Below are 19,307 nucleotides of genomic sequence, written 5' to 3' on the forward strand. Positions count from 1 at the left end.
GTGTTGATGAATGAGAAGCTCAACATGACTCAGCAATGTGTGCTTGCAGCTGAGAAAGCCACCTGTATCCTGGACTGCATCAAAATAAGCATGACCAGCAGGTCGAGGGAAGTGATTCTGCCCTTTTAATCTGCTCTCATGAGACCTCACCTGGAGCACCATATTCAGTTCTGGAATCCTCAACACAGGAAGGACATTGGATCTGTCAGAGTGATTACAGAGAAGATTATCAGGGGTCTGGAGCACCTCCCATACAAAAGCAGCCTGATAGAGTTGGGCTTGCATAGCCTAGGAAAAGGGAAGGCTCTGGGAAGACCTTCCAACAGCCTTCCAGTACTTAAAATGGGGGTCCTAATCAGGCAGTGCAGGGATAGGAGGAGAGGTAATCATTTTCACCTGGAAGAGATTAGATTTACATTACATATTAGGAAGATTTTTTTTTATTGTGAGGCACTGGAACAGGTTGCCCAGAGAAGTCATGGATACCCCATCCCTGGAGGTGTTCAAGGCCAGGCTGGAGGAGGCTTCAAGCAACATGTTATAGTAAAGGCCCCATGGCAAGGGGCTTGGATCTTTAAGGTCCCTTCTGACCCAAAACATTCTATTACTCTGTGAAATGTTTTAATGCCAAACAGCAAAACAAGTATTTAAAAGGGGATTCTTGGACATAAAGATATTAATAGGATCGTCAGGAGAATAAATCTTTGTTTTCAGAGTTTCCCTTTGCTTCCAGTAAAAGAGGATAATTTACATTTAAATTGACGTAAATTAGACCAATTTCTACACTGAGCAGCCTACAAAGCAGGAAACATGATCTAGCATGAAGCAAACTGGCAAATCAAGTCTGTTATCAGCACCTCCTGAATAAAACTCCCTGTCCTGTTGTGTACCCAGCACACAATGCGTTTCTCCAGAGAGGAACAACCCATAATGACCTTCAAACAGTCAAATAGGTACTGGAATAGGAACAGTCTAAAGATCCTGGAGTAGCTTTATATCTGCAGAGTGTAGGTCAGCACTGACTACATTTTACCAGTCTTAATAGATGACCGCATTTTTAAAGCGATATAAAACGGTTTGGTATTTATGAGTACACTTACAGAAGCTGTAATAATCCTAGACGTGATCGAAAACAGAACTCAAGAAAAACAAAATTAGAGAAGAGCAAATAAAAGACATTTTACTTTTCACAGACTTTAACAGTTTCAATAACGAACTGCAGACATGCAACAACCTGCAAGACCAGGTGACTGCCGTGTTCTTCGTGGACCCAATAGAGCACAGTTTTGGGGCCTTAACACACTGATGAATTATTAACATGACAACGGCACTGACATCACAGTTAGGATCCAAGTACGGCACTTTAGGCTCCAGGTTTAGAAAAAAAAACAAAACCACCTTTATATCATGTACGTGCCCTTCCCACAGATACATGTCACTCAGCTGTGACTCAGTGTAGCATCACCGCTTCAATATATGGTATCACATTAACTCTCAGCTGTAACTGCAGGTGGAGTCCCTATGGCATAATTCTTCCACGAGCACTTAAAGTGTCTTGAGTAGCATTAGCCTTCTGTCTCTTAAAAGGAAGAGAGGGAAAAATATTTTGCTTTGGCAAACAACTATAAAATACTGATTTTTTTTTTTTTGTTACTTTTGCTCTTAGGATATTCCCATTTCTAATTTACGCTTTTATTACTGCAGCAAAGCAAAACACGCAAGATAAAACTTGCATGCCAACTGCAGCCAGGTTCATAATGGCTATCACTTCAGAGCTCTAAGGAGAGTTTAAAACTTTCCTAATGCAGGCAGTGTACAATAATCATTTTTATAATCAGGTTATAAAGTTTCTGGCTCTTCCTTAACAAAGCCCCTTCTCTCTTATCTCCCTCTAACACTACACAGTCAATCTGGCTTACAAGTTAGGAAAGAAAGGTCACACAAACATCCCCTTCACATAAATTTAATAAGTGTATTTAAAACCTCAAATAACGTTGAGGATCTGCTAATAACAAATGCAAAAGCAAATAGTTTCAAGAGTAAGGTTGCAATGTGCTATCATATTTTTGTTACACCCTGATATTGCCAACAGCAAAATTAAACTATAAGAAATAATGACAAGCTAAGGCTTGATTCTTTGTGAAATGTGTTCAACACCAGAAATATCAATTTCATTCTACACTAGCACTGTCTAAAAATTATTTAAGATGGTGTAATGGGATGGGGTAAATCACGCAAATTTGTCTCTGTGTTGATGATGTGACAGGTACAGAGACCTGGTGCAGGCAAACAGGGACAAAGTTTATTGTATCATTTGAATACTACAATTTTTCTCTGTAAGTATTCCATTTCCCAGTTGAAAAGTAAAGATTTCATCTGGGATTAGAAGTAGTTAAAAGAAAAAAAAAATAACAACCACAAAAAAAACAAATAAAGACTAGTAGCCCTTTATAATTCTTCCTTGTTGTAGCATTGCACAACTGGGAAGTTTAGGACTATTCCAAATATTTATAATTTAGCATATTTCACAGACATAACAGCCCAACTGGAGAGCATATGACATTCCATCACAGAGAAGTCATGGCTACCACCATTTTAAGTGGCAGACGAAGAATTACGAGACTTTTTTGCTCTCTTTTTTCCATATTCATGAAGTCTTTCATCCTTTATCTGCAATGCATATACAGAGCAGGAATCTTTACTCTTGGAGAAATCATTTGATTGTTGTTTTTTTTAGAACGTTTTTATTAATTTTTTAATTAATGATCGATTATTGTTTTAAAATTTAATTTAATTACCGTGATCAGATGAAGATTGAACCATTACTCTTACTTCCATACATGAAATAATTTCTGAGCTTCTACCAAAAAAAAAACCATATTATATTTATTCCCATGCATGAACTACTACTAATTTTAATCATCTTTGGCTATATAAGCACAGGAATGAAGTTTTGAGTATATAATATCAACATTGATATTTTGCCTACTATGTAACACCAAACAGCAGTAATTTTTTTTTTAAGTAGCAAGTTCGTACCAACGAAAGTGTCTGATCACCATTCATTTGTCAGGGAGTTTTTTTCCATAACTACCTGAAAACTTCTATTTTGCTATTAACCATGCAAAGTAATACAACTCAGCTCACAGGCTTACATTAATACTGTAAATGTAAAGCAACAAGGATATAAACCCAGACATTTCTGTAAACACTTACTACCAAAATAAACATCTTTCTGCTGCTTACTAGTAAACAGTAAAATAAGAACAGCATACTAATCCAGACAGAAAGCAGGTGGTTTGCTAGATAAGCACAATGCCCCATACCAGAGCTGGGTTATTGCACCTTCTACTTGAAGATTTTGAGATGCCAGTCATTGTGTTTCTGACAAGAGAGGAAATTCCCAGTAGACTGAGCCCGTCATTTCCAGTGAATTTCCATACTCTGTCAGCAGTAGCAGTGATACATAGACACTCCTGACAGATTCCTGGTGATATATTAACAGCTTACCCTTGCTGATTAAATGCAAGGCAGCCAGACAACAATGCAAATTAGAAAGAAGGAGGAATCATTATGGGAAAGAAGAAAATAATTTTAAATAGGACTATTAAAATAGTTTAAAATGAATTTTCACTATGCCCTAATTTCAGTTAATTATAAAAAGATCACAGACTCTTTAGAAATACTGAAAATATTGATTGAGTTTTGATATGAGACAGGAAAACTTTAATAATCGGTGAAGTCCAAACAAGCAGGAGCTTTCTGCAAAGACTAACTTGATTAAGAAAATAAATGTATTTTAATTCACATGGAATTTAAAATCTACCTTTAATCATTTAAGACTAAAAGCCAATGGGAGTAAACTTGGGTATATAAAATACAATAAATACACAATTATGATAAAACATGAAATGGCCAACATCAAAATACTTAGGTTTAATAACACAGTATGGTATATACTGTCACAAAGACCTTGGTAAATCAACCGCAAGCTAGTCAAAATTATTTCTCTTTTGATTTCTTCTCCCTTACCAACTAAAAGCTCTGCAGAAGGCACAGCACCACTGACTGCATCTGAAAACATCAGTTACTCTTGCATGAAATTGAACTTTATGAAGAATAGGAAGTTACTGATGATCTTCAAATTTTGAAGCATAATAGAAATGTTTATCTTTTGAGTTGGCATGATTTAAACATTTATACACCAGTAATTTAAAATGGCTGAAACGCCTCACGGTTACAGGGTTTACAAATGATAACTGAACAACCCAGTAATGTTTAAAATGATGCCTTTTCAAACATCCTATCTCAGCATTCTGCTACTATTCTATTCCACGGAATACGGGATTTTAATTTTCTCCTATTACAGTAAGCAATCATGCCTCTATCAGTTTTCCATTTTTACAACAGATGCGCGTATTCAAAGACTTAAGTGATAACTTCCCAAAACAGATACCAAAATAAAATCAACTGCCATAAAATGAAAACTATAGTCAATTATAAACTTTTTAGCCAGAAAAAAAAACAAAACCAGAAAACAAGAAAACACGTTGCTAAAAAAATCCTGTCAAATGAAGCATGCTAACAGGATATTTTTTCTTTTTTTTTCTCCATATACAGTCAACTGTAATTTACTTATTTCAAATGAATGTTCCAGACCTAAGTTTAGTATTTATTGACTTATTTGTAGGATGGACATAATCAGTACTTTACTTTTTTCTTTATTTTGTTTCCATTACAAGCCAGACATGGGTCACTGGACGGACTGCGTGCTTGCTCTTTCAATTTTGAGTACGAAATATACACAAGATAAAGTGACTTAAATGAAATGTAGACAACCTTTCTGCAGTCTTTAAGAGGAAAAATTCAAGTCAACTATGATAGGTAGGACAAACTGGATAAACAGATGTAGCAAAAAGTACATTCTGTTTGTACTCCTAATGCCTATAATCTGTTAAAGTATATGACTGCAATTCAGCAAAAGTTTTAAAGCTTGGAGTTCGTTCAAAACCTCATTTTCGAACGTTTGTGTTTGCTTATCAGTTAAGAATTACCATACAGAAAAACAAGATGACCATCATGAAATGTCAGTGGATTTATTTCACATCTGATCCAAAAATAATATAAGATACCAGCTGTATCTCATGGCCTCCACCTCAGACCTGTCTGCACTCAGATGCAGTGCATATGAAACAGCTGAACACAGCTAACACCACACATTTCCACAGCTGAAAAAATAAAGCAGCACAAAAATAACTTTTTAGAAGTCTGAAATTTGAAGACTGAGATCTAATTTGGACCAAACTATATTACTCAGACTTAACTGGAGATGTGCTGCAAACTGAAGTTACTTCATCTTTTAAACCCTGACAAATATCTATATAAGACAGCCTGCCTCATCAGCAATTTTGTTTCCTTCCCTGGGATGCTTAACTCTGCAGAAAAAAGACCCATTCCCACTCTTCAGTATACAGAAAACTCCTATTCACTTGTTCCTGAGGCAGTTCATTTACAAGAGACTGGTACAAAATTAAACAATAAATTAAATCTGAATATGAGTTCATGATTTGGTTTAAACAAACACCTGCTTCTGAGACAACAGAAAACCCATTTTACTTTATTAAAAAAAAAAAAGTCACCTTAGAAATACGAAGGTGATTTTTCTTTCCTGCATCTTTTAGTATTGCTGTAATTGCAACAAAAGATTCAATCCAGTTCAACTGCAGCTGACAGCAAACCAGTAAAAAAAAAAACAAAGAAACAATCTGAGTTTCTTAAATGCAGCAGCAAACTTTACAGACAAAAGCCAGATTTTACTGAACCATATCCCCATTTACTGGGAGCACAGCAGTAACCATGCATGATGCAGAGCTAGGAAACAGACTTTAAATTTAGTGAAACATTTTCTTTTGGTCTGCATTAAAGACAAAGCAATAAACAGAAATAAGGCTGCAACGGACTCTCCTAAAGAACTCAGTGCCCTAAGGCTACATACATCTTGACATGCATATCCCTTTTTTTAAGAATCAATTTGATTTTTCTCTTGCATTGGGTAGATCCAAAGAAGAAATATCCCTTCCTTCACAGAAAAGTTTCTTGACTAAACTAGATAACAGGAGAAATAACAGGACTATTACCTGTGAATGTAACACTAACTTCCTAGGTTAGGAGTACAACCCCACATTGAAAGGATAAGGAATCTAATTTTTTTTTTTTTTTCAAGCTGATTTCAGTGATGTATAAACAATCATGAACTTTAACCATTGCTTTCTGCGTGTAGCCACAGAACATATACAAATTTTATACAACCTTCCCTTGCTGCTCTACTCATTTGTTTCCATCAAGCTCTGTGGGAAGGGCAGGAGTTAAAATAAAATTACATATCCAAAGTAGGCAATGTGCTCTGCATGCTATTGATTTATGAAAAATGGCTGAGGAGTAAACAAGACCACTATATTGTACCATATTGTCTGTGTATATACCAACCCCCAAAAAAACACAGCCGCCAAGTACGATGATTTACAGACATGTAACCTGTAATCTCTAATCTTCAGCTGAAGAGCGCAATACTAAGAGAAAGCCTGGTTTACAGACCCTTGTGATGTTCCTCAGGCATTTGAAGAGCCACCTTCAGCAACGGCAAAATCAGGAAACCAGAGGTACTGACTTTCTATGAAATCCATGCCTACAATGAAGCCAAATTTCAATTTTCACATTTAAAAAAGGCTGTCTTGGATAGCATTTGACTAATGTAAATTTAGGAGCTAGATTTTTTTCAAAGATCCCAAGTATTTTAAGATGTCAAATGTATCCATTAGTGAACCAAAAATCAAATCATTCTGCCAGAGGAATTTGTTTTCAATTGCTTTAAAAAAAAAAAAATAGACCCAAAAAAACATAGATTTCTTTTCTGTAGGAAATCGATGTTCACATCATGAAATAAGTTGGAAAGGTCATAAGGCAGATTAAAAAACAACATACAAGGAACCCTGCACTAGCTCTGACAGAGCTTTACAGCATAAGAAAAAAGGAAAAGTGCTCCCTAACTACCCTACACATGGCCCTAATGCAACTAATCCCTCTTTCACATAGAAACCTGGGAATCTTCTACATGGCATGGGAAGGAGGTAACAAATAATTACATAAAAAATTGCACATAAACCTGCTTTGCAACACTGTTGTTAGCAGAGTGCCTACAGCATTTGGGACCCACGGCCAACTAGGTATCTGAGAAGTCTGTATTGAAATAAGAAACACTGTCAGAAAGGTGGAAAGTTGCTCCCTGATTTTGAGTTCCCAGCAGTGCAAAGGAATCCTTCAGTTCCCATCCTTCATAGTAAAAGTTTTACTCTTCCTCTCAATTTTTTAACATCTTGGTATATTCTAACCTCACAGCTTAGGAAAGCTTCCTTTTGTATAAGAACACTTTGGGGGTTTTCCATTTCATTTGAACACTCTCTTCTACTGTTAGAAATGCGTCAATTAAAATCACAAAGGTACTTGTAAGTAGTTCTTGCTGCTATGCTATTTACCTTTACTACAATAAAGGCCCTTGAGAATTATTGACATATTTTAACCCTGCAGTGCCCGCAGAGCTCAGGCAGCTCATATCAACCTATTACAAAAAAAACAGATTAAGGGAAAACGTGAAGCAGGTTATTCTGCAAAGCAAGACAAGGGAGAAACCAAAGTCCATACAGACAATCTGATATTCAACCAAAAATTGAAAAAAGTTTTTTTCTGTCCTAGCCCACCCATGATTTTAAGCTTTCAGAGTAAATTCGGCTCCCAGCTTTAACATACACAAGCTACCGCTTTCTTCTTTCTCTTTCTCCCAGAAAGAGCCCATCTCCCTAAATGTAAACAGCAGAAAATTTAGTGGTTGGTATCTATTGTTAGAGCAGCCATCATGTTATAACACACACAAATTCTCTCCAAAACAAAAGCAAATAAATCACATCTTACAAAACCAATTTATTAAAAAAGGACAATAGAAAAACTGAAGTTAACTGCATTTTAATATAAAATCTTTATACCTTTTGCAGATGATTAGGTTATTGCACAATTTATCATAAAACATTTTCTGTTATCATTAACTGGAAGCTAATAGTTTTCTGGTATGATGGCTCGAGTATAGTAACTGCAGTGACACGCGAATATGAATTTTATGTTGCTGCATATAGCAGCAGTACAAATCTGACCTGCGAGCCAGAAAAAATATGTGAAAAAGTAGAGCATATAGAAATTAGATCTCATATTTGTCTAAGTACTGAGCTTCCTTTAGTCACCAAAATAAATTGCTCAACACGTAGATGGCAGAACTTCGCTGGAGTACAAGACCGAATTAACTGGCTAAAGGGCGACTACAGAGGAGCAAAACATCAAGGCAGGTCTACCTTCTCAAATGGCTGGAAGTTTTTAGAGAGAATTAGGTATTTTCAAGTAGCACTAGGGTTCTTTACAGAAGACAGAATTGGGAGAGGTGCAGTGTTTTTAATTTTACAGAGAGGATTCTGCAAACAGACATGCCACCTTAGTCCTCCTCTGTAAAGAGAATGCAGACGTATGTTTCGAATTAGACATTTACATCTTATATGAAAATATTTAAGTCAAAACTTGTTATAGGAAGCCTTCAGAAACGGCACCATTGCTCTGTGTCCTTGAAACGGCCACAGCTGTTTTCCTTAAGGAAGTTCATTCCAACAAAACACCAAACACTGATACGACACATTTCAGCTCTGTGTGTTCTTAATAGGCTACCGTTTACCTGCTGGAGTGCAACCTGTCAGTTTGGCCACTTCAAATGCCTGCAAGCCTCAATAATATCTTTTCTACCCCTTTTGTTCAAGGCTAGGAAGAGCAAAGTCAGCCAGGAGGGTTCAAGCATCAATACGCCACTGGCAAATACTCTTACAAGGCAGCAATTTCCTGCCAAAGAGTTGGCAACAGCTACTACAAGCTGCCTCACTCAAGTCATCTTTGTCCTACTTTACTTAGTTTACTTATTCAATAAGAGGTCACAGCATTGTTGTAACGTGCTCAAACTTTGAGAAATTACAGGTGCCGCTTGATATCAGTGCTCACCATAGGGTGCATGAAGATGAGAATTGAAGTAAAAATAACAAGCAGAAAGTGATAGAAGTGCATACTCCCCTTGCCGAAAAGGAGTGAAAGGGAGAAAAGCACAATATTTCTCACGGATGGTCTGGGAGACCTTCCAGAGCAGCCTACTTACAGGCTATAGCTTTACGAACACCCTTTCTTTTAACAATAGATGCATCAACATAGTATTTGGCACGAAGATGAAGTTTACTGTATCTTTGTATTCAGCCAACTAAAATAGCCCTAAGTTGGCAAGATTCTCAAGATTACACAAACTACCTCTGTGCTTTTCAGAATGCAGACATTCGGGGAGAAGGCAAACATTTTTTGGTTCCACAGGCACCTAACTCAAGACTCAGTCTCCATCAGTCTTTGTCAACATCATGAGCTGTCCTCAATCGCCCTTCCAAGGGCCAGTTCTTTGTAGCTCTCTAATCCATTTTTCCTCAGTGAGTTTTCTCTGTGTAGCTCAAGGTCTCCCATGTAAGAAAGACTATCTTCCTCTATTTGCCTCAGAAGTGGGGGCACCAAGCAGCGTCTCCTCAAAGACCCTTTTAGATGGTGTAAAAGAAATGGAGTTGTATCACAAGCTGCCTACAAGGAGCTTCATACTGAAACTTTAATGAGTGTAACCTGTATTTCCAGTCACCTAAAATGACTATTTTCAGGATCACCTCAGTTCTCCCTCTTCTTTCACCTAGAGTAAAACCTCACGAACCATAAGTAGAAATGCCAGGGAACAACACATTTGGCTCTAGGCCTTATTATGATTAGAAAGGTAGTCTGCATTTCTAATGCTGCACTCATTATATGCTGTTCTGAAATTCAAACACATTAAAAAGCTTTTCCCCCTACTCTGTGACATGTGAGTAGCAGCTCTCAGCACTGAAAAGCAATGTTAGCCTTGCCACTGCTTTCATGTCAGAATTTCACTTTATTATTTTAAGCCAGATTGAAATTTTTTTTACACATATACCCATCAGCTAACAGCCCAGGTTTAAGGTAAAAAGTACAGAAATATGGTTCCAATTTTTGTCTTATCGGGCCCTTATTATACATTTTCCACAACAGAGAAAAGACAATTGAACTGAAATTGCAGTTTTAAAAGTACCTCTCAGACAATAAACATATTGTATACATTATAGAATCCCATGGTGAGAAAGGATCTTTGATAGAATTAGAATTTGCTTTCTTGCATCTCAAATGCAAATTTCTGTGGAGACAGCTAAAAAAAAAAACAAACTAGTAAGAAACAAAAAAACTCTTCAGCAATAAAATATTTTTAGTATATAAACAAACCAAAATATTCTCATTTGCATATGGTACATCTTCATCTACTTTGACATTTTTTATTTTTATCCTATATGACAATGCTACTCACAAACTAAATAATAAAAAAAAACCAGGCAACATTTCTGATGCCAGATGCTGAAGATCAATAGCCATTTCCGAAGTTTATGGCATAATTAAAATTTGTAACAGGAATAATTTTCTTTTCAACCCCTCAGGCTAAGCCTAGAATTATTGACTAAGTCAAAGTCATGTAGTGTAGCATTTTTTTATTATGTTTATGGATAATATAAAGGATTTTATGGTTTTTACATGTAATCTGGTAAGCATAGAAACAGTAAATAGGAATAATCCTTTATATCGACAAGCAACAGTTATAAATATTTTGTTGTTTAGGTATGTAAAGGACATGGGTTTATATAATTATCTATTAGCTAACCATCAGCTACACTACAGTTTACAGGTGGATGGCCAGAATGCCCATGACTTAACAGAGAACTGAATTTACAGTCCCTTAGGGCTCAACTGCCACGAAGCCTTTGTTATAGGGAGGCAGCATCCCAGGGACAGCATGCAAGGCACCAGAATCGTTGATACTGCCAGAGGTGGAGTAATACGGTATCTGTAATCTAATGTACTGGAATACTGGAATGGTTTTATATTCATAACCCAAACAGTCCACCTATGGCTCTTGTTCACCCAAGGCATATCAAGAAGAGCCTTAAAGAGAGAAAGGAGAGCAAATGAGAAGATGCAGTTGATCAAGTGCAACCATGCAAAGAGAAGAAGTGATTCTGCTGCACTATCAACATCGCCATGATTTGGGTTTACTGTAGCTCTCAGTCTTTCAGGTTAAATATACTCAGTTTAGAAGTGAAAAGATGTAGATATGTTTCCTGTCAGCCCTAAAAGCTCCACATTGGGCAATGGAAGTAAAACCAGATTATTTCTTGTCTCAATCAATGCTAATGACAAGACAAGTCAAATTAAACTCTGATACCAATGCAACCTTTACTTTCATCACACTTTCAAAAACAACATAACTAGAAAGTTAGTAAACATTTCTGCTGATGAAGCACAAGAACAAATACAGTCTGACTCAGCCCCTTTGCAGCGCTAGCAGGAATAAAATGCGGTAAACTTGATTGTGTTATGATGGCACATAAAGCTGAGTATACAGACAGCAGAAATGCCACTTTTATACAAGTAGTATTTGAAGAAAAAGATGAATAAATACACAAACTGACAAAGCCAGCTATTATGAAACTATGCCTAGCGCTGTAGATTCACAGTAACATTCAGGTTAAAAATCTCAGGTCTGTTTTCTATGACTGTTTCTACAGGGACACATTTAGTTAACTTTAGGTTATGCTTTTTATTCTCCTGAATACTAAGGAGGGCTTGAGATTTTGTCCAAAACATAACCAGAAACATGAAACTGGAAAAAAGGAGAAAAAGCTGAAGCAGCACCACAAGAGTAGACTCCAAGCACCAGTGCAGGTCCAAAGGCACCCTGAGGCTCTACCCCCAAGATAAACGTGACGGTGGACTCAATAAAATCAAGAAATTAAAAATCTGAGTAAAAGCTCTAGCACTACTACACAGAACATGCCCATCTTTTTTGAAAGGGAAGAACATGACAAGTCTCTTTGAAACTAACCACTGGTTTCCAGTGGTTTCTAGCTACTTCCCTGACACAGATCAAGTAAATCTTTCTTGCTTCTCTGACTGCTGACTAAGGAACAGTTTTGCAGTTACTGTTCCCAGATCTATATATTCCACAACCATGAGATTCTTAAAAATTGTCACAACTATGACACAGACACTAAATACAGCTGGACTGCATCCTTACAGAGCTATTTTTTTCTCTGAAATAATGAGAGCTAGAAAATACCATAACAGGGGATGAAATCACAGTATTTCTGACAAGCATGCACTCTTCTTTAGCAAAGCAGGCAGCATTTTGTTCTCTAAGTGTGGACATGTCCACACAGCCTCAGGGTTGCATAGCTTTCTGTGTAATTAAAAATTAATCTTAGGATATGAAGAATTGTGGTCACTGAAAAGTAATTAAACTTGTTTGTTCCCTCTCCCTCATACATGACATATCTTCAGCTACATTAAATGCTGCATAAATCAACTGATCTCTGATAAAATATTTTGGAAAAAATATGCTTCCAGAAGAAATATAAAATATCTGAATTTTTCCTGAACATTCTCAAGTTCATCTGGCAGAAGCGGCACAACTAGAGAAGCTTCGATCCCTTAGTAATTAAGGCTAAAACAGTCAGCCTCCCGCCCAAACTTTTGTACATGTGCTAAATTTTAACTCCCTGTCATGACCACAGAAGCTCACAGCAAGTATTGAAAGCAACATCCCTAAAAGAGTGAAAAAGTCTTTATGCAGTGCACTTCTCCATCTCTTTTCAAAGCACATGAACGTGATATGACATAACATACATTCTATGTCTACCATGTTTTGTTTGAATGCCTTCACAGCGCGCTCTTAATTTAACAATTTATAAATGGTTTCAGAAGGGTAAATGCAAGCAGTGTGCTCTTCTCCTTCAAACAGCCTGCATCACTGTACAACTGGAAATTTGTGAGTGAGATGGAAAATTACTCAAGCACTCATTAAAACTTCCTTTGCTCAGAGTCATTTCATACATCTCGGGATATACAATACATAATAACATATATATATTATGACAGTCTGGAAATGTATAGAGTCACGCTCAACCACTAAGAACAGCAGGAGAACTAATAAAACCAAGTCTCCAGATTTGGAAGAAATCTACACTGAGCTGTTTCAAATTTTACTACATGCTGCATGGGAAAGCATTATTGCACAGGTATTGAGGCCAATACTCTACTTGCCCTACATTCCCTAAGTAACTGATGTTTCTCCTACTGGCTTGTATCTTACCTAAATAACAATGACAATGGCATAGAAAAAAAAAATCCCAGAGCAAAAAATATTCACACACGATCACTGAAAAGTACAAATTCTTCCAGTAAGGTCTAGTTTATTCTACTTTTTCATCATTCTTAAAGCATACTATATCACAATGTAACATGACTAAAGCAGGGTCAGGCAATATCCATAAATCTAAAGGACTATTAAGAATATCGTAAGTATGAAGGGACTAATTAAGAGACCAGGCCTTGGGGAGGAGAGGAATTGAAAAACAAGCACTTAGAAAAAAAATACCTTGATCACAATGATACTGCAATGAAGAAAACAATCCTGCTTGTCTTCATAAAGCACATCTCAACACCGTACTGCACGACAGAACACTCTTTAGGATACTGCCCCAGCACTGTACCACCTCATTTGTGGTGGTGATCAATGGAGATGCTGTTTTTCAAGCAAAGGAAAAAGGCAAATAAAGTAAACCCCATCATCACCATCACCTTTTCCACTAGGACTATGGAATGCAAACCCTGTATTGAGGTGGAAGAAAACTCCAGCCACCTTCAGAAAAAATCCAGTACTTGAAGAAGGAGGAGAACTGGACCTTGTCAGGACTTGCTATGAATGCAGAGCATTCTTTAGATTATTATCTAGTGTAATATCCATATAAGAAGTTTATATAAAGTCTGAACTTTTGCCTGCACTGCTAAAACCACATTGAAATTCCCTGTGCATCAACTTCAGTTCATTATTTTTCTCCAGTAAGTGACATACTTTGAGAGAAGAGATGTATGGGAGCAGCCAAAAGAAATATAATGCTTACCACACACATTGAAGAAAGATGTATTGGGGCAAAAACCAACAACTTCCCCTTGGATCACCTCCCTGAGTTGCAAACACTGAATCTGATAGACCCCATTTCCAACAAAAGCTTATTTCTACATTTGGTAGAATTTCAAAGGTTAAAGTAGCTTTGTGACCAAGACTACGAGGAAAAGTTTACTGACATTTTGAAAACATCATCCTTTTACTATACATTTACTACATTTTCAATTTCATTTCTATTTATTGCAGCAAGATGTTGCTATCGTGTTTCATTTTCAGGCATATATATTAGGATGCAATCATCTGCAACATACCTTAAAGAACTGAAAAGGATAACAGCCAAACAACAATAATATGAAGCAGACTGGGAGCTGGAAGTCTTGAGGTTGATAGTTCTGCAGTGGATTCTCACAATTGGAGAAAGATTCAATGTTATCAATTTAAGCAGTTTTCTCAGTATTAATATGCTTATGTTAGTGAGGATATTTCTGTAGAACTGAAATCCAAAATCCCAACTCATGAGCACATAGAAATTGGGAAATTAAAGGTGGAAAAAAAAATAGGCATACCTGTGATAAATGAGCTAAAAGCACCCAGAAAATGTTAGAATTATTTCAGCTGAAGTCCAAAGAGTGCTCTGTGCTGATCGAGCTGCTGATGGCTCTGCAGGACTATTTGAATCTCATATATTTCACAGCACCAGGATAGTGATCAGAACATACCTCTCCAGCTCTCTAGATTCACAACTTTGAAATGAAAGTCAAAAATCTACAGGAGGCAGCAATAAAATGAATTATTTTAAATTACTCATTGTTACTGTACCTGGTTGGTGAATAGAGCCAATCTGTGTAAGAAAAGCTGTCACAGGAAACCCTCACTATTATCATCCAAAAAATGCCAAGAAGGGACCTAATGAGGTTCTCCTAGTAATTGTCCAGAGAGCAAACAGGTACTCAGTTCTGAGGACTGAGGTCATCGAATACAAAGAGGAGAGGAAACATTTTTACATAAGACCTTCAGAGTTACCACCTTTTGTTAGAGAACTCCAGTTCATAACTGGAGCTGATTACAGCATTCATTAGCATTATTCAGAATCCTACTCGAAAACACAAACAACTGTTCTTCATATAGCCTAGCAAGCAGAGTAGACCTGGTGGCCAAGAAGCCCTCATCAAGAAAGGGAAGCCTAGGACTGAAAAGACACTATTGCAAAATTCAGTTTCTGGACATTTATTTTTTAATTCCCACTGTCCCATGAAGGCAAGCCACAGCCTTTAGACAGGCTCTTGATATCCTCCTATCCCCCTACCCAGAATAAAAAAGCAATAGTTGATTCTTTTAGATGTGGTCTGTAAATGTTTCATGAGAGTATGTATATATTGATTAAAAAATCAACATCAGAACACAAGAACAAACTCTAAGAAACACACACCTTGGAGCTGATCCAAAGCCCAGAAGACATCTAAATTTGTTGGAAATAATTTAAGAAATATACTTATTTAATCATATATTTATATTAAGGATATATATAATGAAATAATTTATAAAAATGCTTTAGATATGCTAATAAACAGCACATAAGGGAGCCCTGAAAAAGAAACAGTTTTTTCAGGATGGCATATTAATAATGCTCATATGACTCCTCTCATTCTGGCTCACTTACTGTGCCTCCTGAGAACTGAAAGAATAAACTGCTCTAACTTGAACTTGTCAATTTAACTCTGTCCTCTGTGGGCCAGAAAGGCAAATGTGGATTTCACACACTTAGCAAGCAAGCAAAACTACTGTGATCAGCTAGCGACACAATACAGCGTAAAATCAATTACAACCCATGTACAATATCATAAAATTAAAATTTACAGTAATTGCATCTTGTGGGGTTAATGTTGTCATACTCTCCAGTAAACAGTACTAAATTCACAGGAATACTGAAAACAACAACTTTTGTGAAGGACTGGATCTTGATTCTAAAAGCAAGAAACCCCAAACCAACAAAATAACAAAACCACACACCACAAAAATCTAAGATATTCTCAGCGAGTTGCAGTGTGTTTTTGAAGGGCTCTCAGTGTGTTCGCTTGAACGAGGAATCAATTTATGGCTGGCAGTCAAAGCCCTATTCTTCTGGGCTTTGCTCTTTTCAGTTGTCACACCCAGGCTGCAAGCAAGCAGAATGGAGATCTGAAGCATTTACAGAAGTAGCAGAATAACAACAGAACCGAACCAAGAACTAATTTATTCTCTGAGCTTACTGCACGTGGTGTAAAACAAAAATGCTGTGACGGCAGAGTGACCTTATATTTACTGACTGACCAGATGGCGAGAATTACTGACTTATGTAAGCCCCAAGCCTTCTTCACCATCTGACGGCTGTTTGGTGAAATCAAATAAAGGTCTCTGTGTAGTCTTTAGTGCACAAACCTAATCATCATAAGACCATTATGTTGTGCCCTTGGAAGAAAATGCTGCAGGGAAAGGCAAGGAGTGAACAGAACTGAAACCTTTGGATCCTCAAAAAAGGCTTTTTCCCAGCAGAACTGAGACACATGGGTACAGAACAGCAAGTAGGTTTGTGCACCTGCTGCCCGGGCCGTATCTCTTTTGCTAATGAATAAGTGAAGCCAGCCTCCAGGGCTGTCAATCTGGCACCCTTAGTAATTCATACAAGCACCAAGTTCTCTAAAAATAAATAACATGAAAAGAAATGCAAGTTGTCTCGCTAGCAGTGGTTTTGACAGGTATCTTGAATAATGTTAATTTTTCCACCTTTTTTTATAATTCCTTAAAAAATACTGGTTGAATCACCAATTATTTTGGACAGTTTCTAAAAACAAGCACACATGGAAATAACCCAGCATATTGGATTGATGGCAACTGAAAAAAATACTACATTGGGGGTGTATGTGTATGTTTGCATGTGCATGCATACAAAATAATTATTTTAAAAATTGTATTAGTGTGCAGTCCTAACTCTTGTCTGATTTTCACTAAGGAAAACCATGAGCAATTGCGTATGACTAAGCTCACTTACACTAATGAAGAAAAGGCACAAATTAAGCCAGAATCACAACTGTGTCTCTCAAAAGACCCATATAAAATACAACAAGCCCAAAATAATTTTACATCAGTTTTATCAATATGATTTCAATAGCAGCAGTGAAATAGCTCCTCATATATAGCATGAAAACTGAGGTAAAAATTAGGCTGGATATGCTTCTGAGGATCCCTGTAACCTCAAGTAAGATCTTCAATAAAGAAAGAGAAGAAAGAAACAATACCAGTTCTCTCATTACCACGCCAGAAATGGTGTTTAGACCTATACATTGCTGAACATCTTTCTTGCTTTCTCAAAAATAAAATCTGGATGAAAACTGGATTTGCTAATGTATGTTTCTATGTCACATATAAGTGACATAAAAATACAAATAAAGAAAAAGCAGTGCAAAAGTTCTCCATGAACAAAATCTGCTCTGGTATTAACTGAGTTATTCCCAGTTAAAAAACATCTGAGACACACATTTGAATCTCAGTATAGCATTCTTGCATACATATAAAGAAAAACTTCAAGAGGAAATGAGATGATACAGGTTCTTGACAACTAGGAATTCACCATTTCAGCTCTCATAAAAACATTTGCAAATATCACAATAGCTTGAGGATTCTTGCAAACCCAAAACCAGATACAAAGCTTTATCCCTTGCTGGTATGCAAAGCACGAGGAGGTGGCCAGGAAGAGACTGGTGAAGTCAAGCAAAAGAAAAACACAGGTTGAATGTCAAGGGGGAAACCACTGAATGCTAAGAAGATAAAATAATGGAATAATTCCTCAAGAAGATAATATTTCCTGGGACGTTAAAATTGTCTGTTGGAAGAAAATAGGGCTTCTGGGAAAACATTCCTTCTTAAAGCAAAACCTTGACATTAATGTTGCAAAAGGACTAAGCAAGATTTATGAACTGTTGTCTTCAGGTTTCTACTGAAAATTTAACACACCTCAGACAGCATACTCTGTTCTTACAGTTTGTCACACAAGTGCTTACAAGGGCTTCTTTGCATGCCCGTGTCAGCATTACCTTTGCACAGCCCACAAGAAAAAAGAGGCAACAACCTGAAGTCAATAATGCAAAACGGAAAAAATATCCTTCGTCTTTACGCATCTGACATGCAACAGGTCCTCAATTTGTGCAGAATAGTTATGCAAAGCATTTCCTATGGAAAAAATATCTGCAGAAGATGGAATTAAGCTACAGGACAGTACCCTCAACATCCACAGATCACTAAGTTTAAAACAACCTTTGTTGACAACACAGTGCCAAATCCTCACACGATCTTATAAGACCTTCCCTTCCCTTCCTAAATTCATGCAATGTTTTTTTGAAAGCAGAGCTGAGGGATGTCTATTTCCTCCTTTCCCCAAAACACGTGCAAAAACACATCCCCCTCCAGTGGACTCGCAGCACATGCTGCAACAGCCGACAGCAAAACAAGCTCCCACACGCAGAGGCTAACAATGCCCCAAACACCACAGCGTTTCACAGGTTACATATGCTTACCTTGTTGGGACGGACTTGGTACACTAGATTCATTCTCTCCCATTTCTATAACTCTAAACTCCCCGTAAGGAGCCAAGCTGTTTTATCAAGTTGACTTGCTTGCTGTGCAAGTTTCGACCTCCTGACTTTCAACTGTAGCACTGTAACCTTATACCTGACTTTCTTCTGTGAATAATTAGTATCCTGCTTCCTGAGCTACCTGGGCTTGCCTGACCTGTTTCTCTATAAACTGACATCATATCCTTTGATCTCCTTTGATTAACATGTGCTTCAGGCAAGGCTGCTTTGTCTCTTGGACTCTCCTGCTCCCATGTTCCCCACCCTTTCCTTTCACTTTCACACAGGCAGCGATTGACAGATATTTCTCTTTTGCAGCAGGTGTTTTAGTCAAAACACCAGCAGAAAGTTTGCAACTGATTTTAAAGATCCTCTGAATTTGCATTTCATAGGAAGACCAAATAACTATCAAGCCAACCTCTGGGATAAGAACTTTGCAGCCACAGCTCTCCACCATGAAAAATAATTCCCTCAGCCGCAGTGCCCCTTGGCAAAATCTTTGCAAAGAACCCAAAAACCTAAAACCCAAAACCTCCTTTCCCCTGTCTTTCACAAAGATTACTTCC

At 37.2% G+C, this 19,307-nt stretch overlaps 1 protein-coding gene across 3 annotated transcripts in view; it reads right to left on the reverse strand.

Annotated features, from left to right (window-relative positions):
• Positions 1-19,307, reverse strand: part of NAALADL2 (N-acetylated alpha-linked acidic dipeptidase like 2) — a 416,888-nt gene that overhangs the window by 316,878 nt on the left and 80,703 nt on the right. Inside the window, exon 1 of one of the 3 annotated variants that reach the window (XM_069864504.1) lies at positions 18,685-18,798. The exons of the other annotated variants lie outside the window; for them this stretch is intronic. Coding sequence (XP_069720605.1) covers positions 18,685-18,727 — 43 coding nt within the window. The 5' untranslated portion in view covers positions 18,728-18,798. Of the gene's footprint in view, positions 1-18,684; positions 18,799-19,307 lie in introns of those variants that run through there. 3 annotated transcript variants of the gene reach the window in all.

Source organism: Phaenicophaeus curvirostris, chromosome 10 (genome assembly GCF_032191515.1).
Source record: "Phaenicophaeus curvirostris isolate KB17595 chromosome 10, BPBGC_Pcur_1.0, whole genome shotgun sequence".
Lineage (NCBI taxonomy): Eukaryota > Metazoa > Chordata > Aves > Cuculiformes > Cuculidae > Phaenicophaeus > Phaenicophaeus curvirostris.